The sequence below is a fragment of the Ranitomeya imitator genome, chromosome 3 (assembly GCF_032444005.1).
Source record: "Ranitomeya imitator isolate aRanImi1 chromosome 3, aRanImi1.pri, whole genome shotgun sequence".
Taxonomy (NCBI): Eukaryota; Metazoa; Chordata; class Amphibia; order Anura; family Dendrobatidae; genus Ranitomeya; species Ranitomeya imitator.
This window is the reverse complement of record NC_091284.1, coordinates 178,965,313-178,988,441: the sequence shown is the minus strand read 5'-3', so window position 1 is coordinate 178,988,441 and position 23,129 is coordinate 178,965,313. Positions and strand designations below refer to the sequence as shown.

Here is a 23,129-nt window from a genome sequence, read left to right as displayed (position 1 = left end):
CTTTAGCTTTATTTAATACTACAATCATGAAGCACCAGTATATATTGTAATCGTGAGCGGATAGTACCAGCTCTCTCGACGCACCCCACGGGTGCCCAACCTCCAGGACCAATCCACAATACTAATACCACCACAAGAACACGGAGCAAAAAAGTCCACTTCAACATAGTTATATATGTAAAAATCTTCAAAATTTTTTTTTATTAGTTTATAACAATCACATTCATGTATCAATACACAATATTCAAGTACAAAATATGTGTGCTGTCTGCACAACCATATAGCAGGAAACAATAAAAAGAAGATGTGACGGTAGCCAACTTAGAGGGGGAGTGCTACAATACATCCTTATGGTAACAGCATGAATCTATAATACAACGTTCTATACATGGCCATATGTGTTTATAATATTGTGTCCAGCAGTACACTCATCCAACTACCTCCGTATACCAAGTCACACAAATACACATGGCTCATGCTTACCCATCGGTAGTCAGGGAAGGTACCCCCACCTCGCTTGGCACCCCGGACGCGCGTTTCGCGTGGCTTTTTCAACAGGGTCTCAGGGACCCTTTTGAAAAAGCCACGCAAAATGCGCGTCCAGGGTGCCAAGCGAGGTGGGGGTACCTTCCCTGACTATCGATGGGTAAGCATGAGCCATGTGTATTTGTGTGACTTGGTATACAGAGGTAGTTGGATGAGTGTACTGCTGGACACAATATTATAAACACATATGGCCATGTATAGAACGTTGTATTATGGATTCATGCTGTTACCATAAGGATGTATTGTAGCACTCCCCCTCTAAGTTGGCTATCGTCACATCTTCTTTTTATTGTTTCCTGCTATATGGTTGTGCAGACAGCACACATATTTTGTACTTGAATATTGTGTATTGATACATGAATGTGATTGTTATAAACTAATAAAAAATTCTTTGAAGATTTTGATATATATAACTATGTTGACGTGGACTTTTTTGCTCCGTGTTCTTGTGGCGGTGTCTGCTTTAGCTTGTCTGGTTGTCAAAAATGGGGGGAACCCACAATGTTTTTTAAAATTATTTATTTAAATAATTAAAAAATACGGTGCAGGGACCCCTCTATTCTTGATATCCAGCCTTACTGAAGCTGACAGCTGTAGGTTACAGCCCTCAGCTGTGAGTTTTGCCTGGCGGGTTATCAAAAATACGAGGGAAGCCATGCCATTTTTTTATTATTTATTTACAGCACAGGCGCCGGCTGATGAAAACTCCCAGCAGCGGCACCTGCTCTCGCTGTTATTAGCGGCAGCAGGCGTCATCTGATGGGAGCAGTAACCCCTTCAGCTGACATCAGTGACCAGAGGTAAATTTTATACCTCCGATCACAGCTGCATGCTCCTTCTGTCTTTTGACAGTGGGGGAACCACAGCTGTCTGACCGGCGGGGATGATTTGACCACATATCAGAAGCAGTTTTTGCCACTGTGTCATGCACATGACAGTGTGGCAAACACTGGATGTTCGTGTTTGGACCCGAACTTTTTGCAACTATTTAGCCGAACCCGCCGGACCCCAACATCCAGGTGTCTGCCCATCTCTGGTCAGGAGCTTGGGTATGCGCTGACCATGTTCCTGCACGGTATCAGCACAGGAACATTTCTTTTACCACATCCAGTTGTGGAAGCAATTTTTATACCAATATTTTGTGATTAAAATGTACTTTGTTCATGGGACAATGCCTTTAAGCATGACTAATTCTTTTAACCACTTACTTTACAGAAATGTAGTTACACTTTAATAAATATTTTGGAATTTTGAGAATTGATTTGTGTGTAACTTGTTCTTTTTTCTTCTCACATTTTTGTAGGATATTCCAGCAATTCCAATTACAACTACATTTTTGGAAAGAAACTTACCTTCTGTGGGCGGTTTACTGAGTCTTTTTGGATTTTCAACAGTTATAACAACAGTCTTTTTAGGTTTAATGTTTTACAAAAAAGGACTTCCTATTCGGAATTAAAAGTTGCTTTATTCCAAAGATTTAGTTCTAGTCTACAATTCTAGTCTGTGAAATATCATATTGTATCTCATTTCATAAATGAACAGTTAATTTGCGTTTTAATAATCCCAATATAGTTTAAAAATAATTTTCAAGTCAATGATTGAAAATGTCATTAACTGTAAGTGTTGGATTATTTTGTAGCTTAGTTTTTTAGTGTTGATTTTTGTTTAGAACATATTCTTTTTGATATTTCCTAAAAATTTTGTAAAGCAAGAAATTTTGACAAAACTGCTGAATGCCAATTCTACATGTATTTTGTGAGGTTTGTACAAGATACAATTGATTGACACTATTCAACGTAAGGCTAAGAGTCATTGCCCGAGTCAATGTTTAATGAAATCTAAATGTCACAAGCTATGTTTCAACCAAATTTGTTTTATTTTAAGTCGATGTTTGATATTAATTGAGTAATGAAAATAGCCCATAGAGATAATATCACCTATGAGAGAGAGATATGTTATAGTATAAATTCCTTAAAGGGCAAGGCCCATTAAATAGTAACCCTTACTAGCAGGTTGTAAAACATAACTTTTAATTCATTATGTTAAAAAAATGCAAACTAATATGGGTTATGAATAAAATACCGTATATACTCGAGTATAAGCCGAGATTTTCAGCCCAAATTTTTGGGCTGAAGGTGCCCCTCTCGGCTTATACTCGAGTCACGGCAGCGGTGGGGTCGGTGGGTGAGGGGGAGAGGGCGCTGAGGTATACTTACCTAGTCCCAGCGATCCTGGCGCTCCCCCTGCCGTCCCACGGGCTTCTGTGCTGCAGCTTCTTCCCCTCTTCAGCGGTCACGTGGGACCGCTCATTAGAGATATGAATAGGCGGCTCCACCTCCCATAGGGGCGGAGCCGCCTATTCATTTCTCTAATCAGCGGTGCCGGTGACCGCTGATAGAGAAAGAATCTGCGGCACCGAAGACCAGCTGCGACAGGAAGGGACAGCGCGAGGATCGCCAGGACTAGGTGAGTATGTTATATTCACCTGTCCACGTTCCAGCCGCCGGGCGCCGCTCCATCTTCCCGGCATCTGCGCTCTTACTGTTCAGGTCAGAGGGCGCGATGACGCATATAGTGTGCGCGGCGCCCTCTGCCTGATCAGTCAGAGCGGAGAGATGCCGGGACCGGACGCTGGGAGCTGCAATCAAGAGAGGTGAGTATGTGTGTGTTTTTTTTATTGCAGCAGCAGCGGCCATGGCACAGATTTATGTGGAGCTCTATGGGGAGATATGAACAGTATGGGGCAGAGCTATGGGAGACATGAACGGTGCAGAGCACAGTATGGGGCAGAGCTATGGGAGACATGAACGCAGCAGAGCACTATATGGGGCAAAGCTATGGGAGACATGAACGCTGCAGAGCACAGTATGGGGCAGAGCTATGGGAGACATGAACGGTGCAGAGCACAGTATGGGGCAGAGCTATGGGAGACATGAACGGTGCAGAGCACAGTATGGGGCAGAGCTATGGGAGACATGAACGCAGCAGAGCACAGTATGGGGCAGAGCTATGGGAGACATGAACGCAGCAGAGCACTATATGGGGCAGAGCTATGGGAGACATGAACGCAGCAGAGCACTATATGGGGCAGAGCTATGGGAGACATGAACGGTGCAGAGCACAGTATGGGGCACAGCTATGGGAGACATGAACGCTGCAGAGCACAGTATGGGGCAGAGCTATGGGAGACATGAACGGTGCAGAGCACAGTATGGGGCAGAGCTATGGGAGACATGAACGCAGCAGAGCACTATATGGGGCAGAGCTATGGGAGACATGAACGCTGCAGAGCACTATATGGGGCAGAGCTATGGGAGACATGAACGCTGCAGAGCACTATATGGGGCAGAGCTATGGGAGACATGAACAGTGCAGAGCACAGTATGGGGCACAGCTATGGGAGACATGAACGCTGCAGATCACAGTATGGGGCAGAGCTATGGGAGACATGAACGCTGCAGAGCACAGTATGGCACAGCTATGGGGCAATATGAACAGTGCAGAGCACTATATGGCACAGCTATGGGGAAATAATGATCTATTTTTGTTTTTGAAATTCACCGGTAAATGCTGCATTTCCACCCTAGGCTTATACTCGAGTCAATAGGTTTTCCCAGTTTTTTGTGGCAAAATTAGGGGGGTCGGCTTATACTCGGGTCAGCTTATACTCGATCATATACGGTAGTTGGATTTCCTCTAAACTAATGGAGATAATATTAGGATTGTTGGAGCAACAATTGGTAGTTAGAGGTAGATGCAATAGGTTTAAAACTAAACACCAGACACATGTCCCCGCATCATACTTCACCAAATACACAGTATCCTCAGGGGATGGCTCAATGTCGAATTAGTTTACATGTTTTAGAATAATGCATTAGAAGTTAAGTTTTAGCATCTGCTAGTGAGGGTTACTCTTTAGTGAGGCCTAGTCCTTTTAGGAATTTACACATGGTTGCTACTATTCTTTTTTTTTTACAAGGAAACATTGATGATGTCCCATGGTTGCGATAATCCCAAGTCTGTATTGCTGCTTTCAATTGACTATACTTAGCCTGGAAGAGCTAGTCTAAAAGTATACAAATACCTCAGAACATTTATAAGAACGTATCTTTTTACATGTATCCACAATACTACATGTATAATGAACTATATTTTCTAGATATAAGTTTCATTTATCCAATTTACATGTGCTTCCTTTACCCCCTTAATGACCGCCAATACGTCTTTTAACTGACCTGAGATATAAGAGAATAGCCTCCCCATACAGATGACAATCCAGCATCTGTTGGTTGTACACTATAGCTGACAACTTGCTGTATCAGCCACGATCAGTATTTGCGCCTTCTAAATCTGTTTAACCCCTTAGATGCTGCTGTCAATAGTGACTACATCATTATAAATGGTTAACAGAGTGTGGGGGCTTCTTCTTTATCCCAATTGGTGCCCTCAGATCATGATTTTGTTGTCCTGATGTTTGCGATGGCAATTCATGACCAAATAGCGGCCTTAGAGTCTGCCGGCTATAGTAATCTGTTTAGAAGTTAGCAACATTTAGGTGGTAAAAATACACATTTTCATTTCTGTCATGCCATTTTGCATTAATTCCTGTAAAGCACCTGAAGGGTTAATAAACTACCTGACAGAAGTTTTCGATATGTCAGGGGGTGCTGTTTTTAAAATGGTATCACGTTTGGGGGTTTCCCAATATATGGGACCCCTAAAGTCACTTTAAACATGGATATGTCCCTAAAAAAATAAATGTGGTAAATTTCTTTGAAAAAATGATAAATTGCTGCTACATTTTTAAACCTCCTAAAATGCTAACAAAATAAAATAACATTTTAGAAATGGTGCTGATGTAAAGCAGACATGTGGGAAATGTTATTTATTAATGGTTTGCTGTTATATGACTATCTGGATTAAAGGGATAATCATTCAAATTTAGAAAATTGCTAATTTTTTAACATTTTTCTCAAATTTTTTATATTTTTTATAAATAAACACAAAAAATGTTGAACTAAATTTACCATTATCATAAAGTATAATGTGTCACGAAAAAACAATCTCAAAATCACTGGGATTTGTTGAAGCGTTGCAGAGTTATTACCACATAAAGTGACACTGGTCAGATTTAAAAAATTTGGCTCGGTCACTAAGGGGTTACCAGTATAATTAGTTTAAATTACTCTTTAGGAATTACTCTCTAAAATAAAACCCCATAAAGAACAGTTAAATTATTAAATTACTTAAATTTGGTCACTAGACGTATTATTGTGTACATTGTGTGTTACATACACACTATCCATATGTAGCACATAATATATTAGCATTTGATGTTATTTACTTAAATAGTGGTAATTGGCTTCAAACTGAGAACACAGTGGTTAAGCTCCAAGATTAAATTTCCCATGAGATGCTATCAGGACCGCCATTTAGGGCAGTTGCTCTGGCCTCCCAAAGGGGGTCCTAGCGACAAGCTATACAGCTGCAAGCTTTGTTGGCTTGTCAGTCTGATGCGTCCTCCCTTTTCAAGCCAAAAACTATGCTAATAATGTATTATGTCCTGTACTACTTGTCTATACAAGGAACATGCAATGTGTGTATGTAGCATGGAGTGTGTGTGTTTAGCATACAGTGTGTGTAACATGCAGCGTGGAGTGTATGTTACATAAATGGCATGTATAGCATCCATACATAGGGATGGGCGAACCCAAACTGTAAAGTTCCTGAACACAGGTTTCCATGGGGTCCAGATCGGATCCAGGTCCTGTACAAGAAAGAATAATATTAATAATAAACATTATAAATATTATACTTACCTGTCCAGCGACGCTTCCTCCCGTCCCACTGTCTCCCGGCCACATCTGCTTCTGGGACCGCTCATTACCTTCTCATTACAGGAGGAAGCGTCACTAGACAGGTAAGTATAATATTTATAATGTTTGTTATTAATTTTATTCTTTCTTTTACAGCCCCCTCCCCGCCCCATCCCATATCTGTAAAGTCCAAGTTCGGGGTTCGGACACAAGTTCGCTTCATCTCCGGCCCCGAACTCGAAATTTAAAAAAACTCAGGCGAACCCGATCATCGGGGAGTCACCCATCACTATCCATATATAAAAACACTGGCAGCACAGATGAGCATTCTTAAGTGTAAACAATCACCTAACACACAAGTAAAAGGTTAATTCATCGGGTGATTGGATCGTATATGCAGGAACAAAAATCATTGTTCTCGGCCGCACATTTCTGTGTAAATAAGAGATGTGGCTCTGATGACATGAAACTGTACCGTATATAAAACCATGTATTAATAATCATTCTGTCCCTATAGTTCTTCATTAGCCTGCGTAAGAGCCCGATAGAAAAGCACCAACAACTTGAATATAACCAGTTGGTGATCATTTAATGGACTGAAAGCTACTTCCTTAAATGCAACCTGTTTCTATATTATGGTGCAATATGTTAGTACTTGGGGGCCCCACTTTTAATTTTGCCCAGGGCTTCATATTATCTAAAATAGGTCCTGGCTTTGCAGAAAGACTTTTGGCAGTGGTGGTCACAGACTTCTTTAATTCAAAATGAAGTCACAAAAGACATCATGATAACACTCAGAACCCGACTTGAAATCACCACAGGGTTCTATGATGATGAAAATTTGGTAGAACTATGTAGAGTTCAAGTTTTTTAAAATTTTATTGGCCATACTCTGTTATCTGTGAACTTTGACAGTCTTCTAGCCCTCTTTTATGATATCACATAACTTTTGCAACCAATTAGCTTGGAATGATCAATTCTAACTTTAATATTTTGTACAACAGTCTCCATTTTTGTTTGTGGGGGCCCGGTAAGTGAGTATCTTGAGTTGTTTCAATTTATACACCACACAATTTAAATATCAAATTTAATAGTGGACAACCTCATTAACTGCCAGGATACTTGCCCATTTTATGACCTTGGTAGCTCATAAACCTTCTTTTCGTTGATGATAATGATGTCACTATGTTTGAATTCTAAACCTACTCTTGATCGATAAGTGTTAAGACAAAATTTGTTACTGCATAGTTCTTTTGTAATCCACTTGTCCTTTACAATTTGCATGTAGCATTTTAAAAAAGATAAGATGAGTGAAAAGAAAGTGATCAATGTTCGTATCTATATTAGAAATATAATTTCAGTAGTGGATATCTATACATATATTTAGACATATGTAATTGTGACTAATACAACTTGTTGAAACTCAGACATACTGATGGTCAAAATTTGTATTAATTTACTTATAATTACATTGTCAAATTATTGACTACTACTGTGCTTTCAAATTAAAGAATACAATGTAATAAAGATTTAGAACTTGTGTCGTGTACTGGTGAATCTATTCATGTTTTGGGTATTGGTTAATCATTATACATTGTGTCCATTTTGTAAGTTAGAAAATCTATCAATGTTTGATAAAGTATTACTATGTTAAAATAATGTGTTGGCTAGAGAGTGTTTTGGTGAGGATAAAGTAAGCTGTCAGTAATTCTCTCTACTCCCACCTCCAAATTTCAAAATAGGTGATTTTTAGTCTATGGACTGGCACCAGGTTACACTGCGTGTGTTCCTAAAATGCTATGTCAATGTGACAGTGGTTAGAGAAGAAATTGGGGCCCATACACTATACAAATAATGTACTAATTCCTGCACTATTAGCCCAAATGACACATATGATTGATGGGCTATTGTTAAGCTTTCTGTAGCCAGAGTCATAAAAGGTGGAGGAGCGCTTAGCTGGAAAATACAGGGATCTCATAACTTCTTTAATACTTGCTGTATTAAGGTAGCAGCACTGGCAATTTAAAAAAGGGGGTGTGCGCCTCTAAGAATTTGATGCAGCAGACACCAACAGTTAACATTAGGGTTGAGCAAAACGGGTCGTCCATTTTCAGAAGTCGCCGACTTTTGGCAAGGTCGGGTTTCATGAAACCTGACCCGACCCCTGTGTGGGGTTGGCCATGAGGTCGGCGATCTTCTGAATCTGGTATCGGAATTCCGATACCGAGTTCCGATATCTTTGCAAGATCGGAAATCGGTATCGGAATCCATATTTAAGTGTAAAAGAAAGAATTAAAATAAAAAATATTGCTATACTCACCCTCTGACGCGCCCTGCTACTAGCCGGCAGTCTTCCATCCTTAGAATCAGCGCTTGAAAGACCTTCGGTGACGTCGCGGCTTGTGATTGGTCGCACGACGGCCCATGTGACCGCTCACGTGACCAATTACAAGCCTCGACGTCACCGAAGGTCCTTGAAGCACTGATTCTTAGGAAGGAAGGCTGCTGGAAAGAAGCAGGGCGCGTCCGAGGGTGAGTATATTCTTATTAGGTATATACTTACCCTCGGACGCACCCTGCTTCTTTCCGGCAGCCTTCCTTCCTAAGAATCAGCGCTTGAAGGACCTTCGGTGACGTCGCGGCTTGTGATTGGTCGCGTGAGCAGTCACATGGGCCGTCGCGCGACCAATCACAAGCCGCGACGTCACCGAAGATCTTTCAAGTGCTGATTCTATGGAAGGAACACTGCCGGTTAGTACCAGGGCGCGTCAGAGGGTGAGTATAGCAATATTTTTTATTTTAATTCTTTCTTTCACACTGAAATATGGATCGCAGGGTCTGAAGGAGAGTTTTCTCTCCTTCAGACCCTGGGAACCATAGTAACCCAATGCAATGCATTGGGTTTCGGGTTTCGGCCGACCCCGACCCCGACTTTTTTATAGGATCGGCCGATTTCACTCGACCCGACTTTTGAGAAAGTCGGGTTTCGTGAAACCCGACCCGATCCTATAAAAGTAAAGGTCGCTCAACCCTAGTTAACATTAAAGGAAAGGTAGCAGCACTGGCAACTTAAAAAAACGGTGCACGCCTCTAAGAATTTGATGCAACAGACACCAACAGTTAACAGGTATGGAGAGTGAGGCAGCACGTCCAGTAAAATGAACCTTTTATTAACCCATGCAACTTTTCAGCTCCATTGAGCACAGATAACTCCGAGAAGGGCAATCACAAGGGAAGAAGTAAATCTTCTCCTTGGCTGACTCAAGCTGGTAAAAAAAAAATCCTCTCGGCAGAGTAGAAGATTTATTTCTTCTCATGTCACAACCTTTTTCCTTCGATAAAACTGCAGGAGAGATCAGCGCAGATAGGGTCTTATCTGGTGGATATATAAAGCATACACTTAGATTCTGCTAACCTGATATAGGCTTTTGGTAAAGCATGTAGATATTGAAGACATATCAGCTGCAGCAGTGAAGTATCAAAGATAAATTAAAAGGAGTTCTGTGGATATAATCTGCGCTGCTGAATGAATGCAGGTCCAGACGTGTAAAAAAATCATGTGGTAATTTCCTGATGAAGAAGTCATTTGGACTTTGAAACGTGTAGATTAATCCACTATTTTCTGTTATTTAACAAGTCTGGACCTGCATTTTTTCAGCAGCGCGGATAATATCCACAGAACTCCTTTTAATTTAACTTTCTCCTTGGCTCACCGAGGTATGTTTGCTTATGATACAGCACTTCTGTCAGTTGAGGTACAGGATTTGGGAGCTAAGTTTCTTTAAACTAAAGTCCATCCTGATTTCAGACTAAGATGGGCTACCATTGTAAGTATGCGATGGGATCATTTAATTATGTTCTTGGAGAACTCCTTAACTTCACTGCTTTAACATACATATGTGTATCTATGCCAAAAATAACTTGGTGACTTTTTAAAAAGTTTATGGCCCCAAATCATTCAGAGTGACATTTTGCATGTCTGTCTTAATAAGGGTTGTGTTGGGGTAAGATAGGCCAAATTCTTTAGGAGGATGGCAACTCTTAATGAATTTAGTTGATCTTATAGCTGCCATTAGTTACCACAATAAATGTACACCAGTCAGGGACTAGATTACATTTCTGTTGTAATTTATGTCAACAAATTATTAAGATTTTTTCAGCTGTGCTTCACTACCCCCCTCTGAGATAAGCATTGATAACTTTTCAAAAAGTGAGTAGAGCTATCTGTGTCTGGCATAAAAACGCCCCAAGTCCCAAGTTTTTTGCAGGACACTTAAAATAGTTTTACCTCTGGAAAAATTATTTGATGAATGATATGGTAAATTGGATCTCTAATCCAGATCTAGGGCTCACCCTTCAGCTAAATTTGTGACTTCATATGTAGTTGAAAATATGGAGGAAGAGAAAAATCTGGGATGCTTTATTTTCCTCAAGAACACATCCGATTTCTATATCTGTTTCTTGAAAACAGTAAGTTTATGATTATATTAGTGGTAATATAGTTTTTCTGGTATTGGTAGAAAAGTACCTACCATAAGTGTTAAACATGTTCATGTACAATAAAAGAGACTCTCTCGCATACAAAACTCCCCCTAAGCAACAGTAATCAGTAACTAGATTAAAAACTAAATCACAATGTGCCTTTTTCATGTTTGTACTCAATTTCCTTACCCATCTGTGTGCCCACAAGAAGGCTGTGCTATACATGTTGGTGAACAAGACCTAGAAGTCCTTTCCATTATAAACAAACTATTAAGAGTACTTTTTATGTATTAACATATGCTGCACTACACATTTGTGGGAACACAGCAGGCCATTTGTGTGCAGAAGTAAGTGAAACAAAAAATCGATGGAATCAGAATCAGTTGAGTAGATTTTTTTAAATGTACTTAATTTTAAGACTTAGACTAGACAGTCTTAAAATACCCACAGTAGCTCGTGCTGGATATTAGAGCTTGTGAAAGGTTAAACTGTTAAGTCTAAGAGCCCGATTCATCATTTGAATTTCAAGTGACTTTTTTATTTTTGCTTTGTAGCTTTTGTTGATTTTTTTTACTCCGAATTCTAAAAAATGGTTGATATGGTTAATGTATTTAAGCTATTTAATAATTATTGTAGTTTAGTGAGTTTTAGTGAAAAAGAATCTCTTTTGGATCCACTTTATTGAGCAACCTTTTTTTAAAAAAAATAATCAAGCAGTGTGTAGCTAGAATGAACCATAAAGTTAAGGATACCAAATAACAAAAAGAACCAGAGATAAATGTTTTAAAAGCACATAATTACAAATCTTGGAAACTTTTAAGATGACTTTGCTAATGGGCGGTGTTTGTGGTTCTGTAAGAGTCAAGTTAAAGTATGATACATCTGTACATGTGTTTTGCCTAAATTTATGAGATCCAATGCTGCCTATCATCCTCTTGTGTTCTAGATTTGTTTTAGTAGATGTCGAAATGTTGAATCATAAGAAGAGGGACTTGTTATTACCATAATCCTAAAGCTAAAATGTACATTACAGTTGTGTGACACCAGATTAAAGTGGCTATCCTAACCAGTAATGAATCTTGAGACTGTTAACTGAGAATAGTAGGATCATTAAGTAGTCCACAAATGGAGCCCTGCCCAAATCATGTTCTAGAGTTTGAGTCCTAGCACAGTTTACTATTAGTGAATATAGTCACAATTATTCAGTTAGGATTATATTATAAATAAAGATTGAATTTGTAAAAAATATTTTAGCCCGAGCAATCATTGTTAAATAAATTTCACTTCATGATAAATTGCAATAACAATATTGCAGAATGTATTCTAAGTACTAAAGGTGGGTCCTTGCTGAACACTTTGCTGAAGTATATGTGGTATGTCTATTAGCGCTAATGCATCCAGACACCAATTTTTTTCTTTTGAAATACAGAGGCTTGTGCCTTAAATGGATTTTGTTTTCTACAAGTGTCTCTGTGGCAGTGTTCTAAACCAACTTGTGAAATCTTATTGATTAAAATAAAACTACCATTTCACATGTGGGTTATTTTATGTTCGGTTTAACCTTAGTGACTATTTTAATAAATCAAATATATCATAAATGGGAATTATATATATTATATATTAATATTGCACTCCATGTGGTAAGTAATATGTTTTACGTTATATATACTGTATATATATATATATATATATATATATACTAGATTGTGGCCCGATTCTAACGCATCGGGTATTCTAGAATATGCATGTCCCCGTAGTATATGGACAATGATGATTCCAGAATTCGCGGCAGACTGTGTCCGTCGCTGATTGATCGAGGCAACCTTTATGACATCATCGTCGCCATGGCAACCATTATGATATCATCGTCACTGTGCCCGTTGCTGAGTGGTCGAGGCCTGGCGGCCTCGACCAATCAGAGACGCGGGATGTCTACGTCCTTTATGACATCATCGTCGCTGTGCCCGTTGCTGATTGGTCGAGGCCTGGCGGCCTCAACCAATCAGAGACGCGGGATTTCTACGTCGATGCTGTGCCGGTCTCTGATTGGTCGAGGCCTGGTGGCCTCGACCAATCAGAGAGCCGGGATTTCCAGGACAGACAGACAGACAGACAGACAGGCGGAAAAACCTTAGGCAATTATATATATAGATATATATATATATCTATATATATACAGTACAGACCAAAAGTTTGGACACACCTTCTCATTTAAAGATTTTTCCGTATTTTCATGACTATGAAATTTGGAAATTCACACTGAAGGGGTCAAAACTATGAATTAACACATGTGGGATTATATACTTAACAAAAAAATGTGAAACAACTGAAAATATGCCTTATATTCTAGGTTCTTCAAAGCAGGCACCTTTTGCTTTGATGACTGCTTTGCTCACTCTTGGCATTCTCTTGATGAGCTTCAAGAGGTAGTCACCGGGAATGGTTTTCAATTGACAGGTGTGCCCTGTCAGGTTTAATAAGTGGGATTTCTTGCCTTATAAATGGGGTTGGGACCATCAGTTGTGTTTAGCAGAAGTCTGGTGGAAACACAGCAGATAGTCCTACTGAATAGACTGTTAGAATTTGTATTATGGCAAGAAAAAAGCAGCTAAGTAAAGAAAAATGAGTGACCATTATTACTTTAAGAAATAGAGGTCAGTCCATCTGAAAAATTGGGAAAACTTTGAAAGTGTCCCCAAGTGCAGGGGCAAAAACCATCAAGCGCTACAAAGAAACTGGCTCACATGAGGACCGCCCCAGGAAAGGAAGACCAAGAGTCACCTCTGCTTCTGAGGATAAGTTTATCCAAGTCACCAGCCTCAAAAATAGCAGGTTAACAGCAGCTCATATTAGAGACCAGGTCAATGCCACACAGAGTTCTAGCAGCAGACGCATCTCTATAACAACTGTTAAGAGAAGACTTTGTGCAGCAGGCCTTCATGGTAAAATAGCTGCTAGGAAACCACTGCTAAAGACAGGCAACAAGCAGAAGAGACTTGTTTGGGCTAAAGAACACAAGGAATGGACAATAGACCAGTGAAAATCTGTGCTTTGGTCTGATGAGTCCATATTTGAGATCTTTGGTTCCAACCAACGTGTCTTTGTGCGACGCAGAAAAGGTGAACGGATGGACTCTACATGCCTGGTTCCCACCGTGAAGCATGGAGGAGGTGGTGTGATGGTGTGGGGGTGCTTTGCTGGTGACACTGTTGGGGATTTATTCAAAATTGAAGGCATTCTGAACCAGCATGGCTACCATAGCATCCTGCAGCGGCATGCTATTCCATCTGGTTTGCGTTTAGTTGGACCATCATTTATTTTTCAACAGGACAATGACCCCAACCACACCTCCAGACTGTGTAAGGGCTATTTGACCGAGAAGGAGAGTGATGGGGTGCTACGCCAGATGACCTGATAGTTTGGCGTGAGCTGGACCGCAGAGTGAAGGCAAAAGTGCCAACAAGTGCTAAGCATCTCTGGGAACTCCTTCAAGATTGTTGGAAGACCATTCCCGGTGACTACCTCTTGAGGCTCATCAAGAGAATGCCAAGAGTGTGCAAAGCAGTCATCAAAACAAAAGGTGGCTACTTTGAAGAACCTAGAATATAAGACATATTTTCAGTTGTTTCACACATATATACATAATTCCACATATGTTAATTCATAGTTTTGATGCCTTCAGTGTGAATTTACAATTTTCATAGTCATTAAAATACTGAAAAATCTTTAAATGAGAAGGTGTGTCCAAACTTTTGGTCTGTACTATATATTTATATATATATATATATATATATATATATATATATGTATATATATATACATATATATATATATATATATATATATATATAAAAGAACACAGCAGCACATGTACATGAATCTAGGCCATGTGAAAACACAGACAAATATTCAATATGAATTATACTTCTCAAAAATATTTTTCACAAATTTTTTCAAAAATTGTTTTTTATAAAACATACAGTAATAGATGAAATGAAGATTCTTAGCGCATAAATTGGCCAATTCATGTGTGCCCATCAACCACGGCAAGGTGATCTCCTTCTGATGGGTCTACTCTACCATATATGCCACTTTTGGGCCACCAGCCTACAACTATTGGCCAATTTATGCGCTAAGAATCTTTATTTCATCTTTTACTGTATGTTTTATAAAAAAAATTTTTTTTGAAACCCTAGGAGAGGGTAGGGCAGGTTGCGCGGCAGTTCAGTAACTTCAGGATCACTGCAGGCTGTAGGCTTGTCGGAAGAGGTGGGTCTTCAGGTTCTTTTTGAAGGTTTCTATGGTAGGCGAGAGTCTGATGTGTTGGGGTAGAGAGTTCCTAATCAACTCTACCTGCCCATATATTGTAGGTTTAGCCCAGAGTGACATGTTTTGTCCATAGTTGTAGGCTGGTGGCCCAAAAGTGGCATATATGGTAGAGTAAGACCCATCAGAAGGAGATCACCTTGCCGTGGTTGATGGGCACACATGTTAGGGGTTGAGTTCCTGCCTCTGCACAGGGGGAATCTTGGGCCATCTCCGCTGCAGTCTCCCATTCTTCTCGTGCCGCAGTGGAGCCTGCTCAGCGGAGACGTCGATCCCAGCTTTTCGCTCAGTCTGACTCTGTGCTTAGAGTTACTGCTGCATTTCCTGCTTCTGCCATTGAAGTCAGTGCTGGGCAGCAGTGAGCAGACGCTTCTGGGACTAAGTCCTGCTTTTCACGTTCTGAGCATGCCCAGAATAAGATCTCTCAGTGGAGATCGAGGGTCACATGATCAGATACTGCAGCTAAGGTCATTGGTCCTTCTTGGAAGGTCCTTGTAGGTGCTAGGACTAATTCCTGCTTTGCACTCTGAGCATGCCCAGGGCAAGATCTCTCAGTGGAGATCTGGGGTCACATGCTCAGGTACTGCAGCAACTCAATTGGTCCGTCTTTGAAGGTCCTAAACGTGCTGCAACTATTTAAGGCTCGCATGGCTGTACGGCCATGCGCTAGTATTGACTTTATAATGTGTGTGTGTAGATGGATGTATGTCGATGGATGAAAGCTCCTATATCATTCCCATTCCTAGTGTTGTTGACTGTTCGCGAATGATGGAAGCTATCTAGCGCCCGACCAAGCCATCAGCACGTTTCACACATTACAGCTTCTAATTGCTGTGACCGCCAGTGCGGCGCCATGCGCTTTCCTGACCCAAACCTGGGTGGTTAGTGGTGTCCACCAGTGCGGCACCGCATGCATCTTAAATTCAATTATTTCTGTCACTCTGACACCCCAGTTGCGGTGTCAAGCGCATGAGGTCCTTATGAACTCAAATCCTGTGTCTTGGGATTGAGTTCTGAGACTCCCTGCTTGCGCTCTTGGTGCGGTACCGCGGCCCTGTGACGCAACAGGGTTCTCTTCCTTCACACAGGGTGAAGTTGTGCCGTGTGTGTATTCACATTGTACCGCCATATCCTCCGTCACTACTAACAGCAGGGTTTCACCTGCATCGTGGACCTCAGACTGCGAACGCACCTAATACTATTCCATCTTAAACTTAGTGCGTTCCACCAGTCCTAACACATGAATTGGCTAATTTATGCTCTAAGAATCTTCATTTCATCTATTACTGTAAGTTTTATAAAAAAAAATTTTTGAGAAAATTTGTGAAAAATATTTTTGAGAAGTATAATTCATATTGAATATTTGTCTGTGTTTTCACATGGCCTAGATTCATGTACATGTGCTGCTGTGTTCTTTTTTTCTATATTGCAGTTTGCAGCTTGCACATGTTCACATTAGGAGTGCTGGTTGTTTTTTTTCTCTATTTAGTTATTGGATGTTGGTTGCATCCAGACAATTCTTGCACTCCTCCCATTGACCTTGCAGGTGGCGGTAATCAACTCTACCTGCCCATATATTGTAGATTTAGCCCAGAGTGACATGTTTTGTCCATAGTTGTAGGCTGGTGGCCCAAACGAGGCATATATGGTAGAGTAGGACCCATCAGAAGAAGATCATCTTGCTGTGGTTGATGGGCACACATGAATTGGCCAATTTATGCGCTAAGAATTTTCATTTTTTCCATTACTGTAAGTTTTATAAAAATAAAAAAAAATTTAAAATGTGTGAAAAATATTTTTGAGAAGTGTTATTCATATTAAATATTTGTCTGTGTTTTCACACGGCCTAGATTCATGTACATGTGCTGCTGTGCTCTTTTTTATCTATATTGCAGTTTGCAGCTTGCACGTGTTCACATTAGGAGTGCTGGTTGTTTTTTTTTCTATATATATATATATATATATCACACACCATATACACAGTATATGTGCTTTTAAATATATACAGCAGGTGAAATAAGTAATGAAATTGCAACGCCCCCACGTAAGGGCAATGGGGTACTCGGTACAGGATCCTTGAGTTCCCTCAGCTGGGATGTCACGGTGCCCCGACCCGGACCGTGGCCCTATGAGGGGCACCCAATAAAAGGGGTTAGAGTTTTTAGATAATAGTAGTGTTCGTGATGCCACCTGTGGTATTCGGTCAGGGTGACTGACCCTGCTTAGGGGTTCACTGGGGTAATGGAATGGCAGCTAGATGGTATACCTTCCCACAGGTGAAGTATATCCCCAGGGCTTCCCAGAAGTGTAGATGGTGATGGTGGGTGGTGCAAGGCGCGGTGAATAAGGAGGACACAATGGGTGCAGTCTCTTTACCTTTACTGAAGGTTTCAGCATCCACAGTCCAGGGTGCCGTATCACAGGGTAGGCAGAGTCCGGCCGGTCTGATGGCAATTCCAGAGTCCCCTTATCCAAGAGGAAATCAGTAGCCTTCCCCTTGCGCACAGTAACGTAGTAGGTCCCTACGTGCATTACCTCCCATAGGGTCTTCACTCTTGTTACTCTTCTCTCTGTCCCCCAGATGAATAGGACAAACCCATATGATGGTGGTGGCCTGAGGCAATTTTATAGGGACCCTAGTGTAGCCCCTCATCTGCGTTGCCATTGTTATGATATGGTGGTCTAGGAGCAACATGGAACGAGCTCTGAAGGAAGTGGTAACTGTACTGACCGCAGTCCCTAAGCTCAACACAACACTAGAAGTAGCCGTGGAATGCTCCTAACTCTCCCTAGGCATCTCTTCACAGCCTAAGAGCTAACTACGCCTAAAGAAAGAAGCAGGAAAGCAATCTTGCCTCAGAGATAATACCCAAAGGATAGATTAGCCCCCCACAAATAATGACTGTGAGTGGAGAGGGAAAAGACATACACAGAATGAAACCAGGATGAGCACAGGAGGCCAGTCTAGATAAATAGATAGGACAGGATGGAATACTGTGCGGTCAGTATAAAACACTACAAAAATCCACGCAGAGTTTACAAAAAAATCTACACACCTGACTAAAGCTGTGGAGGGCAAATCTGCCTCCCAGAGCTTCCAGCAAGACAGAATTAATTCACACTGATAAGCTGGACAAACATAGAAAGCACAGAATGGATAAGTCCACAATCTATGGACAGAAAAGAGCAAGCAAAAACTTAGCTTTGCTGAACTGGTCAGGATAACAGGGAACTCCACAGAGATGTGAATCCAACCAGGAACCATTTACAAGTGGCACTGGCTGAAGGAAAAGCCAGGCCTAAATAGCCGAGCAGAAGAGACGATAAGTGGAGGCAGCTGAAGACAGCTAACTCCAAGGAGCAGCCATACCACTTGAAACCACAAGAGGGAGCCCAAGAGCAGAACTCACAAAAGTGCCACTTACAACCACCGGAGGGAGCCCAAGAGCGGAATTCACAACATGCCACCTTGTCTGCTTAGGTTCTTAGGTCGGGCAGCCAACCTGGAATCGACTGTCCTGCCGGTCTCTGAAGTAAAGCATAGAGTCTATTACTCCCTCGGTGTTCCGGCTACCGGATCTGCGCTCAGTGGGAGGCAGCCTGCTTCTAGCTGGTCTCCCACTGGTGTTTTACTCCTGTTGCTATGACTTCGGTGCTCACTCACTACGGCACACTTCCTTTCTTGTCCTTTCTTAGGAGGCTGCCGCATGGGGTGCAGGCACAGCTCCGTGTCCTTCTTTCCTTCCTGGGCCGAACCCAGTCCGCTCCTCTCCTCTCCTCCTGACTGTCTCCTTCTCCAACTGACCTCACTTCCTAACTAAACCCCCAGTTTTACCCAAGTGTGAGGAGTGGCCTATTAGATAGAACCTTTTGCTCCCCCTGGTGGCTGGCATGTGAAGTGTGTGTGTGGCTGTGATACCTGGCAGGGTGAACTTCTTTGGTGCCATCAGACGTAACATCGCTCCCCCTAGTGGAAGAATGACATTACTGCAAAGACCAGGACTCTGGGGCGCTGCAAAAGCATCAGCAATTTTCTTAGTAAATATATTTTTATAGGTGCTATTGACATGAAATTATCACCAGATGTTGGAAACAAGCCATCCAATCCAAAGAAGCAAAGATATAATTCAAACCATAGATGGACATAAGCTAAGTTATCTAATATATAATTGCCTAGAATACTACTTCCTGCAATTTGTGCCAACTTCCGTGGCTTTGTCCGGAGCTAATGTCCGGAGCTAATGTCCGGAGCTAATGTCCGGAGATTAATTGCCTAGAATACTACTTCCTGCAATTTGTGCCAACTTCCGTGGCTTTGTCCGGAGCTAATGTCCGGAGCTAATGTCCGGAGCTAATGTGCGGAGATAATGTCCGGAGCTAATGTGCGAAGATAATGTCCGGAGCTAATGTCCGGAGTTAATGTCCGGAGCTAATGTCCGGAGCTAATGTCCGGAGATAAGTGACGTCAACAGTGTCCAGTGTCTGATTGGTTGCCGCCTGCTGCGAGCGACCAATCAGAAACGTGCCGTACTGTGACACACTCCGCCCGCCATTTTGGTGTGATTTTTGAATTTTTACCTCACAGCAAGTTTCTACTGCGTGGAGGCGGGCCCAGTGACGTTGCTCTTCAAGCTCCTGCCGAATTTCGTCAAAAAAATGATAATACCATTTACCAAAACTATATATATTTAGTTGTGAAGTGGTTCAGTGACATTTTCACACCAATTTTGAACTTTTTCTCCATATACTGCCTATTATTTTTGTTCTTTCTTACTATTATTTATTAATTGTATTATTCTTACATTTGAATAAATAAAGTATATATGGATTCTAGACTCCCGATTCTTTAGAATCGGGCTGCCATCTAGTGTGTAATAATGAGAAATGACACAGAAAAAAAGTATTTAACACACTTACTGAAATTTATTTAATACTTTGTACAAAATCCTCTATTGGTGATGATAACTTCAAGACACCTTCTGTATGGAGAAACTAGTCGCATGCATTACTCAGATGTGATTTTGGCCCATTCTCCCACACAAACACTCTTCAAATTCTGAAGGTCCAATTGGCTCTTTCCATGAATGCGGAGCTTTACATCCTTCCATAAATTTTCTATTGGATTCAAGTCAGGTGATTGGTTGAGCCATTCTTACAGTTTACACCCTCCTTCCATTTTCATCATCCTGGTACATAGCAGCAATGTGATACCTGGTAGGGTGAACTCCTTTGGTGCCATCAGACGTAACATCGCTCACCCTAGTGGAAGAACGACATTACTGCAACGACCAGGACTCTGGGGCGCTGCACTCACCCCGTTAAATCCAGCACTCCCGGGCTGGGAAAAGAACACAACAATTACAGGTTAGCCAAAGACATGCAAAATTTTGATAAGCTTTAAACACATAAATTAACAGTGCTTCCCTTTATGGGAGGTGAGAACACTTGAACGTTGCAAACAAAAACATATTCACATTTTGCATATTATAAAAGAGAACAGTTACTAACTTACTTACTATGAAATACAATTACCCATACAGATATTCTATCTTACTAAGTGCAAGTACCCTCCAAGGGTATACTATCATTAACCCTTAATGTGCAATTTTAACCTTTTCTTTATTCTTCTTTTTAACATGCAGGACTATCTGTCTACCGCTACGGGCCTACTGCATTTTTCTTCCTAAAACCTAACTTTTATCTAAAGTACGTCATTAACATTCTATCATTTACTAACTTTCTTGCTACATACTATCTACTATGTAAACATTATCAAACTGCAACGAGTAAACATTCCCTTTAAGAGGAAAAATCAGTCTTTTCTGAGGTAGTGCAAACAATCAACAAGTCACTAATAAACTTTAAGACAAGAGAAACTTTCATGTCGTCATCAGGAATAGTTTCTTCTCAAAGTCTTCTTTCTTTGTAAAACCAGTAGAGAGCACCTTTAAGAAGGTGCAAACTATTTACAGAGGACAGTTTGGGAACCATTCACCGTCTATGATTCCAATGTTCCTTTAAAACCATGATGAACTTGTGCAAACTGGAACAAAATAGGAATCCCGGGTAAACTAAGGGATCCCTTTAAAAGTTAACCCTGAACGGGTTTAAGCAGCAAAAGAAGGAAACAGTTAACTATGTACATTTTTCAGGTTTTCAAGGTTTATTGAAGTTCTGAGGGCATTTGCATCCAGGGACCGGTACGGTATCTGGTACCCTTTGGCCTCGGACAATCCGTATATATGTCCTCGTCCGCGTCGACCCCGTGGATCAGTTGCTCTGGCACGGTCAGGTCAGGGACTGCAAATGCGGTTTGCAGGGTAGTCACTGCATCAGCTTGTGCGGTCAAGTCTTGCGTGGTTGCGAGGGTGATCAAGTCAGGCTGCCAGGCATCGGGTGACAACATTAAAGGGGCACTTTTTCTCACTTCTCGTGCACGCCAACCGTCATCTTTCCAATAGCGGTTGTACGTGACTATGTCTCCCTTTTGTGCCTCGTAGACAATAAAGTCGGTTCCCACGGGAGATGGTCTTTCATGGTCGGTGGTGGGGGTCCCGATTGGTGGATCTATCTCTTGTATATACCCCATCCCAGTCTGGTGGGGAGAGACCACCACTACCCCCCACCGCACCGGAAGCGCAGGGGACAGGTCAGATGCGGGGCGGCGAGTGACCGCCGGGATCAGCCCAATCTCGGGGGTGCCGGTATCCTTCATACGTGTTCTGGCCACGGTCCCCCCGGAACCGAGCCACTTTGCCGTCCGGGATGCGGAAACCGTTAGCGGCACAGACAATGACTCCGCCTGGGTGTTCTCTTGGGATAGGGTGGATCTCGTTGCCCGTGGTGCCGTAAAGCCGTGGTGCTGCGACAGTCGATGCAGCTGTTCCACCCATAGCTGCACGAAGTCGATCTCCTCTAGCGGTGGCATGTCCGAATAGTCCTCCGATGACAACTTGAGGCCGCAAGAAGGCAAGTTGCTCTCTCCCTGGTCCCCGCCGGTAGCCATCTCTGCTCCGGGATCTTCGCTCGCTCTCGCATGCTGCTCCTCCATTTTCTGGAGTTTCGGCTCCTGCATTTCTGAGCTCGTCATCCTTCAGCCGTAGTCGGAGAAGGCAGTCGCTACTTTTGGCGCCGCTTTCGCGGTCTCCTCCCATGGCACGCCCTCCTTCTTCTCCTGCACTCCTCGTGGCGCAGCAATGGCGGCGGTTTTGGCGGGAATCTTTGCGGGGAATAGCAATACACAGTTCTTAAGCAGATCACAGTTCAAGCACAATTCTGACACAGTCCTAAGGCACACATGACCCGAATTCTCAGGCTTAAGTAGATCCTTTTCGTGACACCAAGATTGTTGCAACACCCCCACGTAAGGGCAATGGGGTACTCGTTACCGGATCCTTCAGTTCCCTCAGCTGGGATGTCACGGTGGCCCGACCCGGACCGTGGCCCTATGAGGGGCGCCCAATAAAAGGGGTTAGAGTTTGTAGATAATGGTAGTGTTCGTGACACCACCTGTGGTATTCGGTCAGGGTGACCAACGCTGCTTTGGGGTCCGCTGGGGTGATGGAATGGCAGCTAGATGGTATACCTTCCCACAGGTGAAGTATATCCCCAGGGCTTCCCAGAAGTGTAGATGGTGATGGTCGGTGGTGCAAGGCGCGGTGAATAACGAGGACACAATGGGTGCAGTCTCTTTACCTTTACTGAAGGCTTCAGCATCCACAGTCCAGAGTGCCGGATCACAGGGTAGGCAGAGTCCGGCCGGTCTGATGTCAATTCCAGAGTCCCCTTATCCAGGTGGAAATCAGTAGCCTTCCCCTTGCGCACAGTAACGTAGTAGGTCCCTACGTGCATTAGCTCCCATAGGGTCCTCACTCTTTTTACTCTTCTCTCTGTCCCCCAGATGGATAGGACAAACCCGTATGACGGTGGTGGCCTGAGGCTATTTTATAGGGACCCTAG

General features: G+C 42.2%; 1 protein-coding gene across 1 annotated transcript in view; it reads left to right on the top strand.

Annotated features, from left to right (window-relative positions):
• Nucleotides 1–7,902, top strand: part of LOC138673071 (amine oxidase [flavin-containing] B-like) — a 301,571-nt gene extending 293,669 nt beyond the window's left edge. Inside the window, exon 15 of the mRNA XM_069761652.1 lies at nt 1,850–7,902. Within this exon, the coding sequence (XP_069617753.1) occupies nt 1,850–2,002 (153 nt within the window). The 3' untranslated portion in view covers nt 2,003–7,902. The remainder of the gene's footprint in view (nt 1–1,849) is intronic.
• Nucleotides 7,903–23,129: the final 15,227 nt, after the last annotated feature.